General features: G+C 45.4%; 1 protein-coding gene across 2 annotated transcripts in view; it reads left to right on the top strand.

Annotated features, from left to right (window-relative positions):
• DRC11 (dynein regulatory complex subunit 11) overlaps window positions 1-16,429 on the top strand; it is a 133,028-nt gene that overhangs the window by 71,461 nt on the left and 45,138 nt on the right. Inside the window, exons 9-11 of one of the 2 annotated variants that reach the window (XM_081051928.1) lie at window positions 4,685-4,760; window positions 10,832-10,938; window positions 11,106-11,207. In XM_081051928.1, coding sequence (XP_080908054.1) covers window positions 4,685-4,760; window positions 10,832-10,938; window positions 11,106-11,207 — 285 coding nt within the window. The remainder of the gene's footprint in view (window positions 1-4,684; window positions 4,761-10,831; window positions 10,939-11,105; window positions 11,208-16,429) is intronic. The other variant, XM_081051929.1, reaches the window with a different exon arrangement.

Here is a 16,429-nt window from a genome sequence, read left to right as displayed (position 1 = left end):
TGTTTAATCTGCGTACATACTGACTCTCCTTGAGCCCTGTTTCATAATAGCAGAGCCATGTCATTATTCTCTGGGTATTCTTATAACACTTAGTTATCCATCAGTTGTCAGCCCCATTTACATATATAGTCAGAAAACTTAAGAAAGATCTCATATTTAGGGGGGGGAAATCTGATAGGATTATCTGAATATTTCCACTAACCTCTATAAATGGAAAATAGACTCTTCAAAATATCACACAGGTGTAAGACCGAAAGCTTTGTAAGTTCTTGAGATGTTACAAATGAGCATAACTAGCCAGGACAGGGCTGTTGAGTGGGGCTGGGAGGGTGAGTGGTTCAGACACGGGGGACGAGGGATTTCAGGCAGGATTCCTGACAGTGTCCAAGCTAAAGAACCAGAGGACAGCTTCAGAGCACGATGACATGAGGCCAGGGACGTTGTGCCGTGTGAGGGGCCTGCAAAGTTTGGATAAGGTGATGGATGGGGCTGGGGCTGGGCGGAGCCTTCCACCTTCAGAGAGAAGAGAGTCGTCTCCGGGGAATGACTTGAGCAAATCTGAGTTCAGTGTAGTCCAAGATCTGTGTTGGGCGGACGGGTTTGGCAGTGCATTGTGGGTGAGGAAGTCAGCCAGGCAGGGAGGCCAGTTAGATCCAGCAGGAAGCAGCAGTGAGACCAGAGCAAGGTCAGGGCAAGACGAGGTCCTACCCAAGGACGAGTGTGGGGTCTGAGCCTCCCCAGAGTTTGCATCCAGCCTCGTAGGAGATTGCATCAAAATCAAACATTCACAAGGCTGAGAGAGAAGCGAGGGAGTTCCTTACCTTGTTTTTTCCTGCGAAAGTGAAGGAGGAAAAAGCGTACGTCCCTCTGGTGGTAGAAAGAGCTGGGATCTCAGTCAGCAGTACAGTAGCCCACTACCTGCCTGCCCTCCGGCCCCAGCTCACAATGACCCACGGTCACCCTGTAAACACCCTGTGAAATAGATGAAAAGACGAGCTATAGACTGGGGCAAAATATTTGCAAACTATCTGACAAAAGACTTGCATCTAGAGGATATAAAGAACTCTCAAAATTCAACAATAAAAGCAAGAGAATTAGTCTTTCTTTCGCATCTCAGTTTTAAATGCATCCCCAAAAGTATTAAGGAGTACCGATGAGGAGATTCTCTGCTAAGAGTACTTTAATGGATGACAGTGCTATTTTCTGCAACCCAATAGCAATGCCTGCAAATGTGCTTTCGATAGCAACGTAATTTCATTGCCCTCTCAGTTGGCTGTGTGTACCTCACATTAGCTTTAGAAATACAGAAGAAGCATTATGCAATCCATTCTTACAACTCTTGTTTTCCTTTGGTATTTTTCAAGCCACGTGTGATACCATTGGGAACGATTTTACATGGTTTTGACCTGTCATCATCATGTGAATAGTGCAGAGTTGTCTCTAAATGTACTCCAGCCATCAAATGACTTGACTTAGTGCTCAATTCTTCTGGAAAGACCCTGGTTCCTACATTTACAGCACGATTAGCTTTCAAAGCTTTAGTTTGTCTGCCAGTGTCCCCTGGCTGTTTCTGTGACCGCAGCGCCTCTTCTCCCACCCCTTGGCCCAAGGAGTTGCTTCATATCAAGCTGTTGAGCCAGCCACATTCTTCCCTTATTTTAGGGTAGTTCAAACCAAAGTTAGCACTGCTTCACAAAGATGGGGAAGTGAGTGTCGTGTGGCTGCCGAGCTTGTTATCAGGCGTATGATGTCATCACAGAATGTATGCGTTGAGCTTCTATGTCCACTGAAGGGCAATAAGAGAGGATGAAGTGATGGAGCCGTTGGCCCAGGGAACAGGAGCCCTGTGGGTAGACTCCCTGAACTTGTAGGGAAACTTGATGTGAAAGTGCATTCCTCTGGGAAGAATGTGTGTGTTTCCTTCATGTTTTCAAGGATTCTTCTTCCTGAAAAGCTCAAAACACACTGCATACGGGAAGAGCACATTCGATTGTGTAGGAGGAGGTTTCATTAGATAAAGGTGATGATGATGCAGCTGATTTTCTTCCTTCAGTTTTCAAATTTTTTATGGCATCGTTGTGATGGTGTCCTTTGTGCATTAAAGCAGCGTTTTTGCAAAACATGTGACATGGTTATACCATTAGCCAGCAGGAAAAGCCACGGGTGGGCTTTGCAGAGCTGCTGGTAAGCCAGCCCCCACCTTTCTGGGCATCCCGGCTGGCGTCTGCACAGAGCAGATCTTAAGTGATATTTGTAACACTTGAATGAATGGAAGGGCTGGGCGACCTAGGCTCCTGTTCCACCCCGGAACTCATTGGCCTTACTGGGTGGCGATGTGGGCTCACTTAGGTCACCTGAAGGTCAGATGGGGCTTGGAGGGCTCACAGCCAAGAAACATGGCAGGTGTGAGCTGGGCCTGGAGAGTTCTCAGGACCCAGGTCAGGACCAGCTCCTCTGTCCATCTCCTTCTCAAAGAAGTCTGTATGGAGGCTGGGACCCCCCCTGTCCCCTCACTCCCAGCTGGCCAGTCCCTCTGTGTTTCCCGTCCCAGTGTGACTGCTGAGTGTGGCTGGCCAGCCCAGCTCCTGGGGGTCAGGCTGTTCCCAGACGGGAGCTGCCCTCTGTTTGATCACTCTCAGCCACTTGGCTGAGCAGGCAATAGTGGGGGCAGTGATCGAGAAGTTTCCATCAGAAAGGGACGTGGTCAAGACAGACGCCATGATGGAATGCAGTTTAGTCGTGTGACCCTCACAGCAAAAGTCCAAGGCAGCGGGAGTGACTTTGGATTTGAGATGGTGGATTGAAAGCTCCTCATGGAATTTTCCTTCCCAAGTAATTGCAAAATTAGCAACACTAAGTGTTTAAGACAGCCACCAAAGAAAGGGATTTGTCTAATAAATTTTAAGGGCTATGGACCAAAGAAAGACCTATTGTTTAGAAAGAAAGCAAAAAATTTGCATCGTGCTTTCTCCTCCAGTTGGAAGGCGTCTCCCATAACTGCCAACTACGTCAGTACCACGGGGAAAGCTGCACACTATTACGTCATGGGAGTGTCTGACATTTGCTCTCATTCTGTATTACCAGGCCTTGCAATGTTTTGTTCCCCTTGAGAACTTACTGTTTATTACAGAAGTTGTACAAATAGACCTATAAATCTCCTTTTTACTTACATGCCTTAAGCACCTAGTTAGGGACCAGGCACTGAGCTGGTTTAGTATAGGGTACAAAAGATCAGCGAGGTGGAACCCTTCCCCACGGGGTCCCACGGACCAAGGGAGCAGTTAAGCCATGTGCACAAGTAGCCAACAATCTGTACAGACGAACAGAGGTCAGGAAGTGTAAATAAGTCCTACCGAGCAAGGGGAAAGTCTCTTTTACTGAAAGAATCCAGGAGGGCTTCACAGAGGAGGGGACAATTGCCTCAGACCTAAGCGGAGTTTTCTGCAGAAGAAGATGGAAAAGGAATTCTGGTCAGAGAGGAGGCGGGCACCCCACCGCCCCCCAGCCCTTTCCCGCACTCCAGCCAGAGTGGTGTCCCCTCAGCAGATCCATTCGTGCCGGGCCCCTGCTCGGAACCCTGAGGTGGCTGCCTTGCTGGCAAACCAAGTTCCAGCTCTGAGGAATGCAGCTCATGGGCCTTCCAAGGCCCGTCCCCCACCCCCGACCCCAGTGTCTTGTCTGTCTGCTCACCCTGCTGGCACCCTCTGCTGCACTGAACTCTCAGTTATCCACACAACACGGCCTTCCCAGCTGAGACTTCACGCAGACGTTCCCTCTGCTGAAAACACCCCTGCCCTACGGTCCCCTCCCCTGGACCACCTCTCCTCCCCCTGCCCATCCCCAGGAAGCCCCACCTATAGGGGCTCCCAGAGGACATAGGACAATCGAGTATCCAAAACAAAAATGGCAACAAGGGTTAGTAACACATTGACTAAAAACATGTCAAAGACCCATGAGTCCTTAGTGATACCTGGAGCGAGGGAGAGAAAAAGAGTGTCTTTGAGACTACTGATTAGTTATTTTAAATTTCCACTCTCCATGAATTATCTCTTTCTGCCAAGGATGCTTTATCCAGTGCTGGTCTTTTTCTTGCTGGTCACACAGGTTTTTCTCAAATGGCTGGGCCTCCCCATAGCCAAGAATAAGCAGGAGCCAGCCCTGGGCACTTTGGGAGGGAGGGGGCTTCTTCACAGTGAGCTCTGGTCTCCCGTGGGTCCTGGAAGGCAGGGTGGTTGCCCTGTAGGCTTTGAGACCCCTGGTGTTTCTGGGTTCAAGTTCTCTCCCAGGATTTGCAAGGCAGGTGGCCTCCCACGAGGCTGCAGCATTGGCTGTTTTGCGAGCGGTGGCTCCAGGCAGGCCTTCCCTGAAGCGAGAAGTCTCCTCCAGCACCCTGACTTCCTCCGTGAACTCTCATTTCACACTTCTTCCCTCCCGCCTGTGCCTGTATCGTGGGGGACCTCCTGAACCTGCAGGCAGGGCTAAGTCTCCAGAACCATCCCCGCCCTGGAGGGTGGACACAGGCCCAGGAGGGCAGGCGAGGGGCTGGACCTTCACTCCATGAACTAGGAAAGGCTGTGTGTGCCTCCCACAGCGACAGTCATTGCGATGGATGCGCCTTTTACTGGATGGTCTCGGCAGATACAATGTGCCTGCGATTAACCAAAGCATTCCTCTGCTTTAACAGGAAGAAGAGGAGGGGTGGAAAATGTCACCAAGTGTTTTCCTTCATACGATGGAGGAAGGAAATAACGTATACAAAGGTCAGTTTAGGAAAATGTGTGCGACAACGGACGTGTCACTTTGCCCAGCCAGCGTGACCCGTGGCCCTAGCACTCAGCCTCAGCTGGGAAGAATTAAGTGCCCCAGCCTGAGAGCTGCATACATGCAACTCACAGCCACACGATCAGCTGTCCGTCTCATTGCACAATTCCTCTGGGGGCCTTAACGGCATGCAATTGGTAAAAAAGCAAGATGCAGATAGAAGGAGAGCATAATCTAAACCTCCACCCGATTCTGAACCCCTAGTACTTCAGCGGACTGCTCTCATGCTGGGAATGACGGGGAAGAAAGCTGTGTCCTGGGTTGTTTAAAGTAAGAAAACCAATACCGCATGTAGAGCAGAATGTTTTAATCCCATTGCACTAAGACATGTGCCCGAATACTGACGCTGGAGTTCTTTGTCCGTTCAGCATAATTAGCATAGACACAATCTGGCTAGAACTGCAAGCCCATGAATTGCCCTTTGAGATATTTCCATGACAATTTACTGGGACAATTATCCAATTCCTTCGGGTCCACTCCGCCCTCAGGATAAATCCCAAGAAAGAATGACCTGCCTCCGTGACCCTGGTCATTAGTGCTATTTGGGAATTCCTGAGAAACGCGGTCAGGACGGGAAGTAGAGTGCATATGTACCTCCTTCCTGATTCTGGTCGTATCTGCTGTGCTAGTTGTGTCGTGCGCCACCTAAACTCCACATACCACTGGTGGCCAGGGCCCCACTCTGCGTGAGATGCCAACCTGAGGCAGAAGTGCAGAGGGAACGAGGATTTCCAGGATTCGGCCCCTGCTTTATGGGGAGGAAGGAGGTGGAAGGGGCACATTTTACCAGGCTGCGGCTGATAGGTGTCGAGGGTCCTGGCAGCTGCTAATTTACTGAAGTATCTACAGGCCACTCTTCTCCGTGACGCACCTCTTAACCTGTGCCAGGCTACGCAGTGCATGCTGGTTACCGAGCTCCATACTTCGTGGAAAGGAGCAGGTGCTAATAGGTGCCGGAGACATGTGAGACTTGGTCTTTTCCACGCCCCTCTCGGTCTTCACAACAGCCAGGTCCAGTGAGCGTCACTGTCCCCCTACCAACAGCTACTGACATTCCAGCCCAACAGTATATCCACCGTGCCACCAACTTGGTGGAGAAATCACTATCACAAAAGCCCATTCACTCACATAGTCATTCAACAACCATTGTCTGTCTCCAGAGCGCCAGGTGCGATGCCAGCGTGGAGGTCCAAAGATGGCACACACCATCAACACACTTGTGATATCCCGGGTGTGGTGGCAGTGAATGGGGTGGGGACAGTGGCACACGTTGGGTGGGTTGTGTAAGTTAGGCTGGCAGCAGCAACAGCTTGTGGTCCCAGCTAGGAGTCGCAGTCATGTACCGGTGGGGTCACGGGCCTGGCGGTGGGGCAGCCAGCACTCAGGTGTGTGTCCCCAAGCCGAGCTTGTGTGTTAAGCTACTGCTTTGCACATTATCCCTGGGTTCGTTTTCTACACGTTCCAGTGCATCACATAACTGACCAGTCACTTTCTTCTGAAGACCTCGCTCTTGGTGCCCATGTCAGCTGTCATCTTTGGATCTCCCTTTGCCTTTCCTGACTGTCACGCCCTCGTTTTGGTGGAGCCCATCCTCCAGGATGTCCTGAGAAGGGGCTTCCACAGGGAAGCCTTAGGTGCCACATACACCTAGATATTGTGCTCCACCACTCACACTCAGGTGACAATCTCCCCCAGGGCTTGGAAGGCCTGGCTCCCTTCTCCTCTGATGGAACTATGTAGAAAAAAACAATGGAGAAAGGAAGGAAGGTGGGAGAGAGCAAAATCCTCACCTACTGTAATGGGCAGCCAGGAGCTCGTGTCCAAAACTGGTAAATGAACAAGTAACAATGTAAGCATGTTACTTAGACACGAGGAGAGCAGAGAAACAGCTCAAAGCTCATGGGTAGCAAAGTCACGTCCCCGCTCTCGCGGGCTCTGTGCTGTTCCTCCCACGAGTGAATCACTCCCAGACCTGTTCCTCGGGCCTACGTACTTTCCATTCCTTTTGCCTGGAATGCTTGTCCCTGCATGCCTTTCCTGAGACACACGTGGGATAAGAGTCTCCCCGCCTGACCCTGTGCCCCACCCCTGACCCTGTTGACTTACCTCCGTCTGGCTTCTGTGTGTGTTCACTCTGTTCCTGCAGCAGACGCCAGATCCACGAGGACAGGCCAGCTATCTATCGTCCCCCTCTGACAGCAGTGCCCCGCCTGTAATCGGGCTCAAAAAAGTCATGAATTTAATAATTTATGAAAAAGTGGTCATAAATTAGATAATGTATGAGTAAATCACATTGACACATCTATCTGGATTTGTTCAGTGCATTTTCTTAATGAATGAATGAACGAATGAATGAATGAATGAGCAAACGTGGGAATGAATGTCATTGCGCAGTTTCCTGGAAGGCAGACAGATAATTTTGCATTGTAATCTTTTAATGCTCTCTGACTTGACTACAACGTGCATGCATTATTTTGATAAATGCAAAAATTAATTTTGGGGACATCTAATGTTCCCACGGGAAGCCAAGTCTTACAACCACTGACCCCCCCTAGGAAAGCCCTGGAGACTATTACCCTTTTGTGTAATATCTGTTTCTATTAAGGCTAAAAACCCACGCAGTTGTCCCTCGGGAACAGGAACCGGGACGAGTCATTTCCTTACTTCAAGGTTGTGCTGTTTCGTGCGTTATCAGCCGGGTCTTCGGTGATTTGAAGGAATTGGATGTCATGTCTCAGAACTCTTTTCTTAAAAATCAGAGGTTTTTCTTTTCAAATGAAACATTAGCATTTTAATCACTGGGATGAAGCCCCCTCCCTGTCACCCCTCCAACGTGTGAAAGTGTGGTGGCCTGCTTTTCACAGTCAGGATAAAGGCTTATTCTCTGCTGTAGGGGAGAGTGGGGCAGGGGTTGCCCTTTGAGGGCCATGAATAGCTTCCTGCATTTATAAATGTCCGTGGAATTCCTGAAGGGATTGAGAAGTGCCCTGTGCAAAAGTGTCATGTGAAAAGCAAAGTCTCAGAGGGAAACGGAGTCCGTGTGAACGGCCCAGGGCTGCGGTCGGCTCTGCTCTGCTTGTGAAATACACTCACAACGCCAGGAGGGAAAGGTTTCGAGGTGCAGCGGCTTTTCTGTCACTACTCACATCGTGGCTTCCCTCTGTTGAGTCGTCCGTGTTCCTTTCACTAGTAAATGGACAGCGTCCGACCGGGGTAAATCTATCTGGGGGGAAAACGAAGTAACTTCAATTAGTTTTGCTTTAAGATACATCATGAGACCCGTGAGTTTTGCTGTTGGAGAAGATTTAGTCATCATACAAGGAGGAAATGTGTTAGAAAAGAGTCGTTATTAGTAAATAGTACATTTTCATTAGTCATTGTTATTAGTTAATAGTATATTTACTATTAATAAATAGCAGACATGTAAATCTTTTATGGTATTTTTAGGGGGAAAGCTTACAATTTTATACACCTAAAAAGAAGCATTATATTATTCCTACATTTCAAAGCTTTCCCCAGTTTAAACTTATATGCGTTTCCGCAAATGTACTGAACCAGCACAAACTAGCTGTCTTTGATGTGCACACACTTCCACATAACCACAAATTCACTTTCTGGGGGGCTCAGGGCAAAGAATAAACTCAAATATTTATGACTTAAGGCATTTTTCACACCAATGCGGTAATAATAGACACAATTTATAGCAATGCATGTTTTTCATGCCCCGACTCTAACAAACGGGAAGAGCTGTCTGGCTGGCACTTGTTCATGGGAATGATATAATAATATCATTAAAATATTAAAAATTTAGCCCCGGCTTTCCAGCTGTTTCTTGTGTTCCCACTCCTGCCACATGTGGCCCCCCCATCAGCCTCTTTGGGGTCTTCTCTGCCTTGGTCTTCATACCTCATTCCCAGGCTGGTCACCTGCCCTGTCTGGGTGATGACGCCCCTTGAACTTCTTTCTATCTTCCTGGCACAGACCACGGTCAGCCAGCAACTGGCATAGCCCTGCCCAGGCCACACTGCCCTCGCTGTGCTGGTGGGAGGCCAGTGAGCCTGACAGCCCTTGCTGGACCTCAACTCCAGACAGGCTGTGCCCCGGCTAGCCCTTCTGCTGAACCAACAGTCCCACAGGAAGAAGGGGGGCCTGCCTGACCTGTGTGTAGCAAACAGCTTCCAGAAATCTCCATGTCAGCCAGCAGAAGTAGTGTCAGGGCCTTCAGCCCATGGCTTGCAGGTGCAACCCACACTTTTGGGAAACTGGAGCTGAGTCCCCAGAACCACCTTCCTGCATTTGTCCTATGCTGTGGGGTCCCGACTCTCCTCACTCTAAGAGGACGCTCTCACTGGCCCTCAGGCCTCCATCTGCTACTTGGCTGACTTGTATCTGCCCTTTGGGCACACTTGTTTCTAGAGCAGCCAATGTCCTGCGTGGTTCCTCTTCCCTCGGGAGATAGATTCTTGATACGAGTGGAGGCCCCACCTGACCCCAAACCGTGGATCTGGCGCCAGGCTCCACTGCCTGGGCAGAGAGGAGTCAGACGGCCAGGGCCCTGCAGACGGTTGTGCCACCCATTTGCCAGTTGGGCACAGAGTCTCCTCGCCATTTTGCTCTGTGTCTCCAGGATCGGCAGCTTCTCCTAGATCGGACCCTGCCTTGTCCCCGGTCCTTCCACGCCTCTCTCCTTCTGCCACCCTCAATCCTCTGTCACCCGTGTAGCTCCCATCTCCTTTCTCATTTGTTTGCCTACATGACTCTCCAGGTACCTTTTCTACCCTCAGTCCTCATGGTTGAGACCCTGTAGCACCCAGACAAGGTTTCTGCCTATGACTTTCTCTGTGTCGAGTTTAAGCTCCACACCTTCCCTTCTGAATCGGCTGCATCAGGGCCATACTCCCAGCCAGTCTCAGGACCCCCATGCTGTGCTCGTGGGGGAGACCATGTTGAGAATCCTCCAGCCCATTCCTCACACCACCCCATGCCACCCAGGCCACACGACCCCCTGTCCTCCCAAGTCGCAGCTGTAGTCAGACGGAGATGGGGCAGCCTCTGCCTGGGCCCCATGGCTCTCAGTTGCCTTCCCAGGGGGTGGGAGTCACTACCTAAGAATGAGTCCTCAGTCAAGCGGCCACGCCGGGCAGTGGTTGCCAGGTTTGGTTCCCACAAATGTCCATCACATTCTGAGGACAGATTCCAGGAGATTTCCTTTCCCAAACCTGTGATCTTGTGTCTCGTGGGAGATCCCCCCAGGTCCCACTACCATGATCCTGTTGGTCTGTACCTCAGCACACATCCCGAGAAATGAACCTTCTCAGGATGTGTGCACCTTCTGAGAAATGAACTGTATTTCCATTTATTCCTGCGATACAGAATTCTCCTTATTTTCTCCAGGGTCACATTTCTCTCACCATCCTCCTAACTGCTGGGGTGAGGCAAAAAGGAAGTGTAAGATATGCATGACTTCTCAAACATCCAAAAAGTAACGCAATAATACAGCTGCTGGATTACAGGGAGGCAATGGGTACTTGTGTGTTCACTGCTGTCTTTTAATAGGGAGCCAAGGCAAACTCCTGGTGAGGGGAACTAGCAAGAACATCCTTCATATTACACTGAATCATTTAAATAATGGAAGTAATATAAAACATATTACAAAAATAGTCACCCCACAACTGTATAATTGTATAATCCCACAATTAATATGTTGGTTTTTACATGGTTATAATCATGTAGGAGACTACTTTTTGTATCATACTTTTTTATTTGCTATTTTCACATTAGCAGTTTTCTTCTCTATTTCTTAGATATTATACAGCACATTTCTTCCATTTGGGAAGTGGAAGAAAAGGATATATGAATCCCATCAATCTCCAGCATATGTTACTCACTTTCATTCCATGCAATAGGATAGAAAATTAAACTTGTGTTTTATATTGCAATAACTGCTTTTGTTAATCTGTGTGTTGATGGAAATTTTCATTTTCCTTTTCCTTATCCTCCCGGAGCATAGACATATGGAAGAATAAAGATGAGTCAGGAAATTTCCCTCAGGACTATGACCGAGAAATGATCAAAGAAGAGAAACGGAAAGAACTGGAGTCAGAGATCAGGGTGCAGGTAATACATTTATTTGTACTAACAACAGACCATTCACTGTGGTGATGATGCATTTTTACAATTTCCTCTTAATAACCTGCCCAGAATTGAAGCTATGTTTAAATGTCACAAAGAAAACACAAGGCATGCAGAGTCACTTAAAAAAGGTACGTCTTGTATTCACCTAGGTTGATGAGTTGATGAGACAGGAACTGAAAAACTTAAAACTAGCTGTGAACAGAGAAAAGGAACTTCCGGCCAAAACAAGAAAGAAGAAAGGAGGTAAAAATGTGAGTAGTGAATGAGCGTGCAGAGGGCTGAGGCCGAGGGCAAATACAAACCATGAATCCGGCCTTGTGTCCAGGAGTGCTGTCTGGCCGGCTCTGGCTGCCCCCAGAAGGCCTCAGGAGAAGTGCCTGCCTTTTGTGACTCTACCTTGTTTCACTATTTAGCCCTGTGAGTTGTGGGCTCATAACTGGGATAAACTCAGCAGTCTGGGAATAACCTCCCCCACCTCTCATCCTCTCATCACTGCAGGTTCCTCTTACCCAGGCCCAAGGGATGAGAACAGTGGGAAGGGCCAGTGCATGTGCCCCAAATGCCCCCCATCTCTCCCTGTAGGGAAATGGGAAGGGTACAATATGCAAGTTCTTTATGAAGCAGGGAATCAGATGAATTGAATTTTAAATTGCACCATCCATCTCATGGTGGTTTAGAATAGCCAGTTGGATCCCAGTATTCAAAGTTCACTTATTAGGGCCCATGAGATGGTAGGAAATACATATATTAGTCTCTGGCCCCAGTTTCTGGTACAGAGCTCCTGAAACCCTTGTAGATATCTAAGGATAAGCACATTGGGAGCATCTTGTTCTAATGAGGAAACTCTGAGTGAACCCCTACATGGCTCCTGGATGGGGGCTGGTGACCAGGAAGATCAAGCTATAATTAAAAGCTTTGAATTTTTGGCTACACCCCCCATTCCCTCGAGAGGGGAGAGGGGCTGGAAATGGAGTATACAATTGATCATGCCTACGTGAGGAGGCCTCCATAAAAATCCCAACAGTATGGAATTTGGAGAGCTTCCAGAATGGTGAATGCACCCACATACCAGGAGGATGACATACCCCAACTTCACGGGGACAGAAGCTCCTGCACTTGGGACCCTCCCAGACCTTGCCCTACATATCTCTTCCTCTGGCTGTTTGTCTCTGTCCTTTATAATATCCTTCAATATACTGGTAAACATAACTGTTTCCCTGAACTTTGTGAGCCATTCTAAGAAATTAATGGAATCTTAGGAGAGCTTTATGGGAACCTCCAATTTATAGCCAGTTGGTCGGAAGCACCAATCTCGGTGTCACAGTGTGGTATCGGGAGTGAGTCACAGCATCCAGCCACCGCCCTTGCTGATTCCATGCTCACCAAGCAACCTTCTGATGAGTTGTTATAGTTTCATGTTGATTTTTCTAGAAGAGGGAAGTCTACAGGGTCTGTTTCTCTTGACAATTACACTTCTCATTATAAATTAATCCATTTACATTACATTAATCAGCCGACATCCCCATGATGACAGCTTCGGCCCTGTCTCTCAGAGGCCACCTCTCTCTTGAGTTTCCCCCTTGTTGTTATCACAAAAACTTTTAGGATATCAGGGTACCTGGAGAAACAATGCAGATCCTGATGGTAAGAGTCTTCACTGACTCTAGTTTTTGCATTCCCCAGAGTGCTAGCATATATTTTAGTATAAGTGCTGCCGAAGCAAGCACAGAGTGCTAGCATATATGAATGAAAACACAAATGCCATATTTAAACAGAAACTTAGAATCTAATTTTAAAAGAAACAAATGAACAAGACAAGGCTGCCCACTTTCACCACCTTTATTCAACATAGTTCTGGAAGTTCTAGCCACAGCAATCAGACAAGAAAAAGAAATAAAAGGCATCCAAATTGGTAAGGAGGAAGTAAAATTGTCATTATATGCAGATGATATGATACTATATAGAGAGAACCCCAAAGACTCAACCAAAAAACTATTAGAGCTGAGAGATGAATTTAGTAAAGTAGCAGGATACAAAATTAATATTCAGAAATCAGTTGCATTTGTATACACCACTAATAAACTGTCAGAAGGAGAAATCAAGAAATCAATCCCATTTGCAATTGTTGCAAAAATAATAAAATGCCTAGGAATAAATTTAACCAAAGAAGTAAAAGACCTGTACTCATAAAATTATAAGACACTGCAGAGAGAAATCAAAGAAGATACAAATAAATGGAAACATACCATTTTCATGGATAGGAAGAATTAATATAGTTAAAATGTCAATATTACCTAAGGCAATATATAGATTCAACACAATTCCTCTCAAACTGCCAATGACATTTTTCTCAGAAATAGAACATATAATCCTAAAATTTATATGGAACCATAAAAGACCCCGAATAGCCATGGCAATCTTGAAAAATAAGAACAAAGTAGGAGGTATCACACTACCCGACATCAAATCATACTACAAGGCTACAGTAATCAAAACAGTGTGATACTGGCATAAAAACAGACACATAGATCAATGGAACAGAATAGAGAGCCCAGAAATAAATCCATTTGTATATGGTCATTTAATCTATGACAGTGGAAGCAAGAATTTACATCAGGATAAAGACAGTATATTTAATAAATGGTGCTGGGAAAACTGGACTTACACATGCAAAAAAATGAAACTTGACCACCTCCTTACAAGAACAAATTCAAAATGGATTAAAGACTCAAATGTAAGACCCAAAACCATAAAACTCCTAGAAGAAAATATAGAGAGTAAATTTGCAGACATTACCCTGAGTAATATTTTTACTGATATATCCCCTTGGGCAAGGGAAGTAAAAGAAAAAATAAACATATGGGATTACATCAAAGTTAAAAGTTTTTTCACAGCAAAGGAACCAACAATAAAAGAAAAAAGCAGCCAACTGAACGGGAGAAGATACTTGTCAATGATATATCTGATAAGGGGTTAATATCCAAAATTTATAAAACACTCATTCAACTCAACACACAAAAAAACAAACAACCCAATTAAAAAATTGGCAGAGGACATAAAGAGACATTTCTCTAAAGAGGACATAGAGATGGCCAGACATGAAAAAATGCTCAACCTCACTAATCATTAGAGAAATGCAAATAAAAATAACAATGAGATACCACCTCACTCTGGTCAGAATGGCTATCATCAATAAATCAACAAACAACAAGTACTGGCGAGGATGTGGAGAAAAGGGGTCCCTTGTGCACTGCTGGTGGGATTGCAGATTGGTGCAGCCACTATGGAAATCAGTATAGAGGTATCTCAAGAAGCTAGAAATGGAACTACCTTATGATCCAGCAATTCCATTCTTAGGTATCTATCCAGAGAAATCCAAAACATTAATTCAAAAAAATATATGCACCCCTATGTTTATTGCAGCACTATTTACAATAGCCAAGACTTGGAAACAACCAAAATGCCCATGGTAGAAACTTGATTAAGAAACTATGGTACATTTATACAATGGAGTATTACTCAGCCATAAAGAAGAATGAAATCTTACCATTTGCAACATTGTGGATAGACATAGAGAACATTATGCTAAGTGAAATAAGTCAGTCAGAGAAATACAAATACCATATGATCTCACTTATATGTGGACTCTAAAGAACTGAATAAATGAGCAAAGTAAACAGAAATAGTCTCAGAAATATAGAGGAAAAACTGATGGTTGCTAGATGGGAGGGGGTGGGGATGAGGGAGAAAGGGAAGGGATTAGAAAGAATAGATTGGTAACCACAAGATTGCCATGGGGATATGAAAGACAGTTTGAGGAATATAATCAATAATGTAAAGATTTTGTAGGGTGTCAGATGGTCTTATTAGGGAGAACACTTCATGGACAGTATAGATGCTTGACCACTGTAGTGTACACCTGAGGCTAAAACGGAATAATATTGTATGTCAAGTATAATTTAATATATATATAGTCATGGGATGTGGAGTACAGCATAGGGAATAGAGTCAATGGAATTATAGTAGATATATAGGATGTCAGAGGGGGAATAAACTGGGGGAGGGGGCTTATCCCTTTGTGAGGGGTGAAATGTCTAACTATTACATTGTTTTGTACACCTGAAACTAATAATAAAAAAAAGAAACAAACAAACAAACGTTCTACTGAAAAATACAGTATCAGAAATTAAGAACTCTTCTAACAGGTTTAACGAGAGCATGGAATCAGGTTAAATTCAATGACAGGTCAATAAGAAATCCAAACTGGAGCAAAGAAAGAACAAAGAATACAGAGACCAGAACAGAGAATAATGACTTACCGCTGCTGACCAGTAGTGAGGCCCTGAGACCACAGGGAATCTATCTGGACTTCCCTCACAGCAGCAGAAAAATTGGGAGAGTCTCAAATCAGTAACCTAAGCTCCCACCTTGAGGACCTAAAAAAAGACGAGCAAAGAAAACAAAGTGAGCAGAAAGAAGAAAATCATAAAAATGATGCAGAAATTAGTGAAACTGAAAACAAACAAAAAAACAGAGAAAAATCAATGAAACAGAGCTGGCTTTTTGAAATAATTAAAATTGATAAACCTCTAGTAAGACTGACAAAGGGAAAAAGAGAGAAGACACAAATGACCAATATCAGGAATGAAACAAGATAGCACTACTGACTATAGGCATTAAAAGAATATTAAGGGAGCACCACAAACTACCATGCTCACATGATTTGACAACTTACACAAAACAGGTTCACTTCCTTCAAAACACAAACTACCACAATTTACCGAATATGAAATAGTTCGACTAACCCTACAGCTATTAAGGAAGTTGAATTTGTATCGAAAACAGTGCCCCAACTGGAATTTCCAGGCCTAGACGGTTTCACTGGAGAGTTCTACCAAATATTTAATTTGGTGACATGATTGTCTATTCAGAAAACCCCAAGGAATCTACAGAGAAACTCCTAGAAACTCCTAGCTTCATTCAGCAAGTTTGTAGGATACAAGGTGAACATACAGAAATCAATTGTATTGCTATATACTAACAATACAATTGTGCACCAAAATTGTGCAACAGATGTACACCAAAATTTAAAATATCATTCAAAAATGATATCATTTAAAATCATTCAAAAATGAAATACTTAGGTGTAAATCAAACAAAATATGTATAGGATTTGTATGCTAAAACTACACAGTACTGATGAAAGAAATAAAAGATGATCTAAATATATAGACATACCATGTTCATGGATTGGAAGACAAAATATAGTAAAGGCACCAATTCCTTCCACATGGATGTACAATTTCTTACCAAAATCCCAGAAAGCTAGTTGATAGACAGGCAAGATTATGTGGAAATGTATGTAGAAAGACAGTGGAACTAGAATAGCTAAATGAGTTTATAGAAAGAGGAGTAAAGTGTAAAGGACCATCTGCCAGATTTCAAAGCATATTGTACAGCTACAGTAATCAAG

This window comes from Rhinolophus hipposideros, assembly GCF_964194185.1.
Source record: "Rhinolophus hipposideros genome assembly, chromosome: 6".
Taxonomy (NCBI): domain Eukaryota; kingdom Metazoa; phylum Chordata; class Mammalia; order Chiroptera; family Rhinolophidae; genus Rhinolophus; species Rhinolophus hipposideros.
This window is presented reverse-complemented; position numbering and strand designations above follow the sequence as displayed.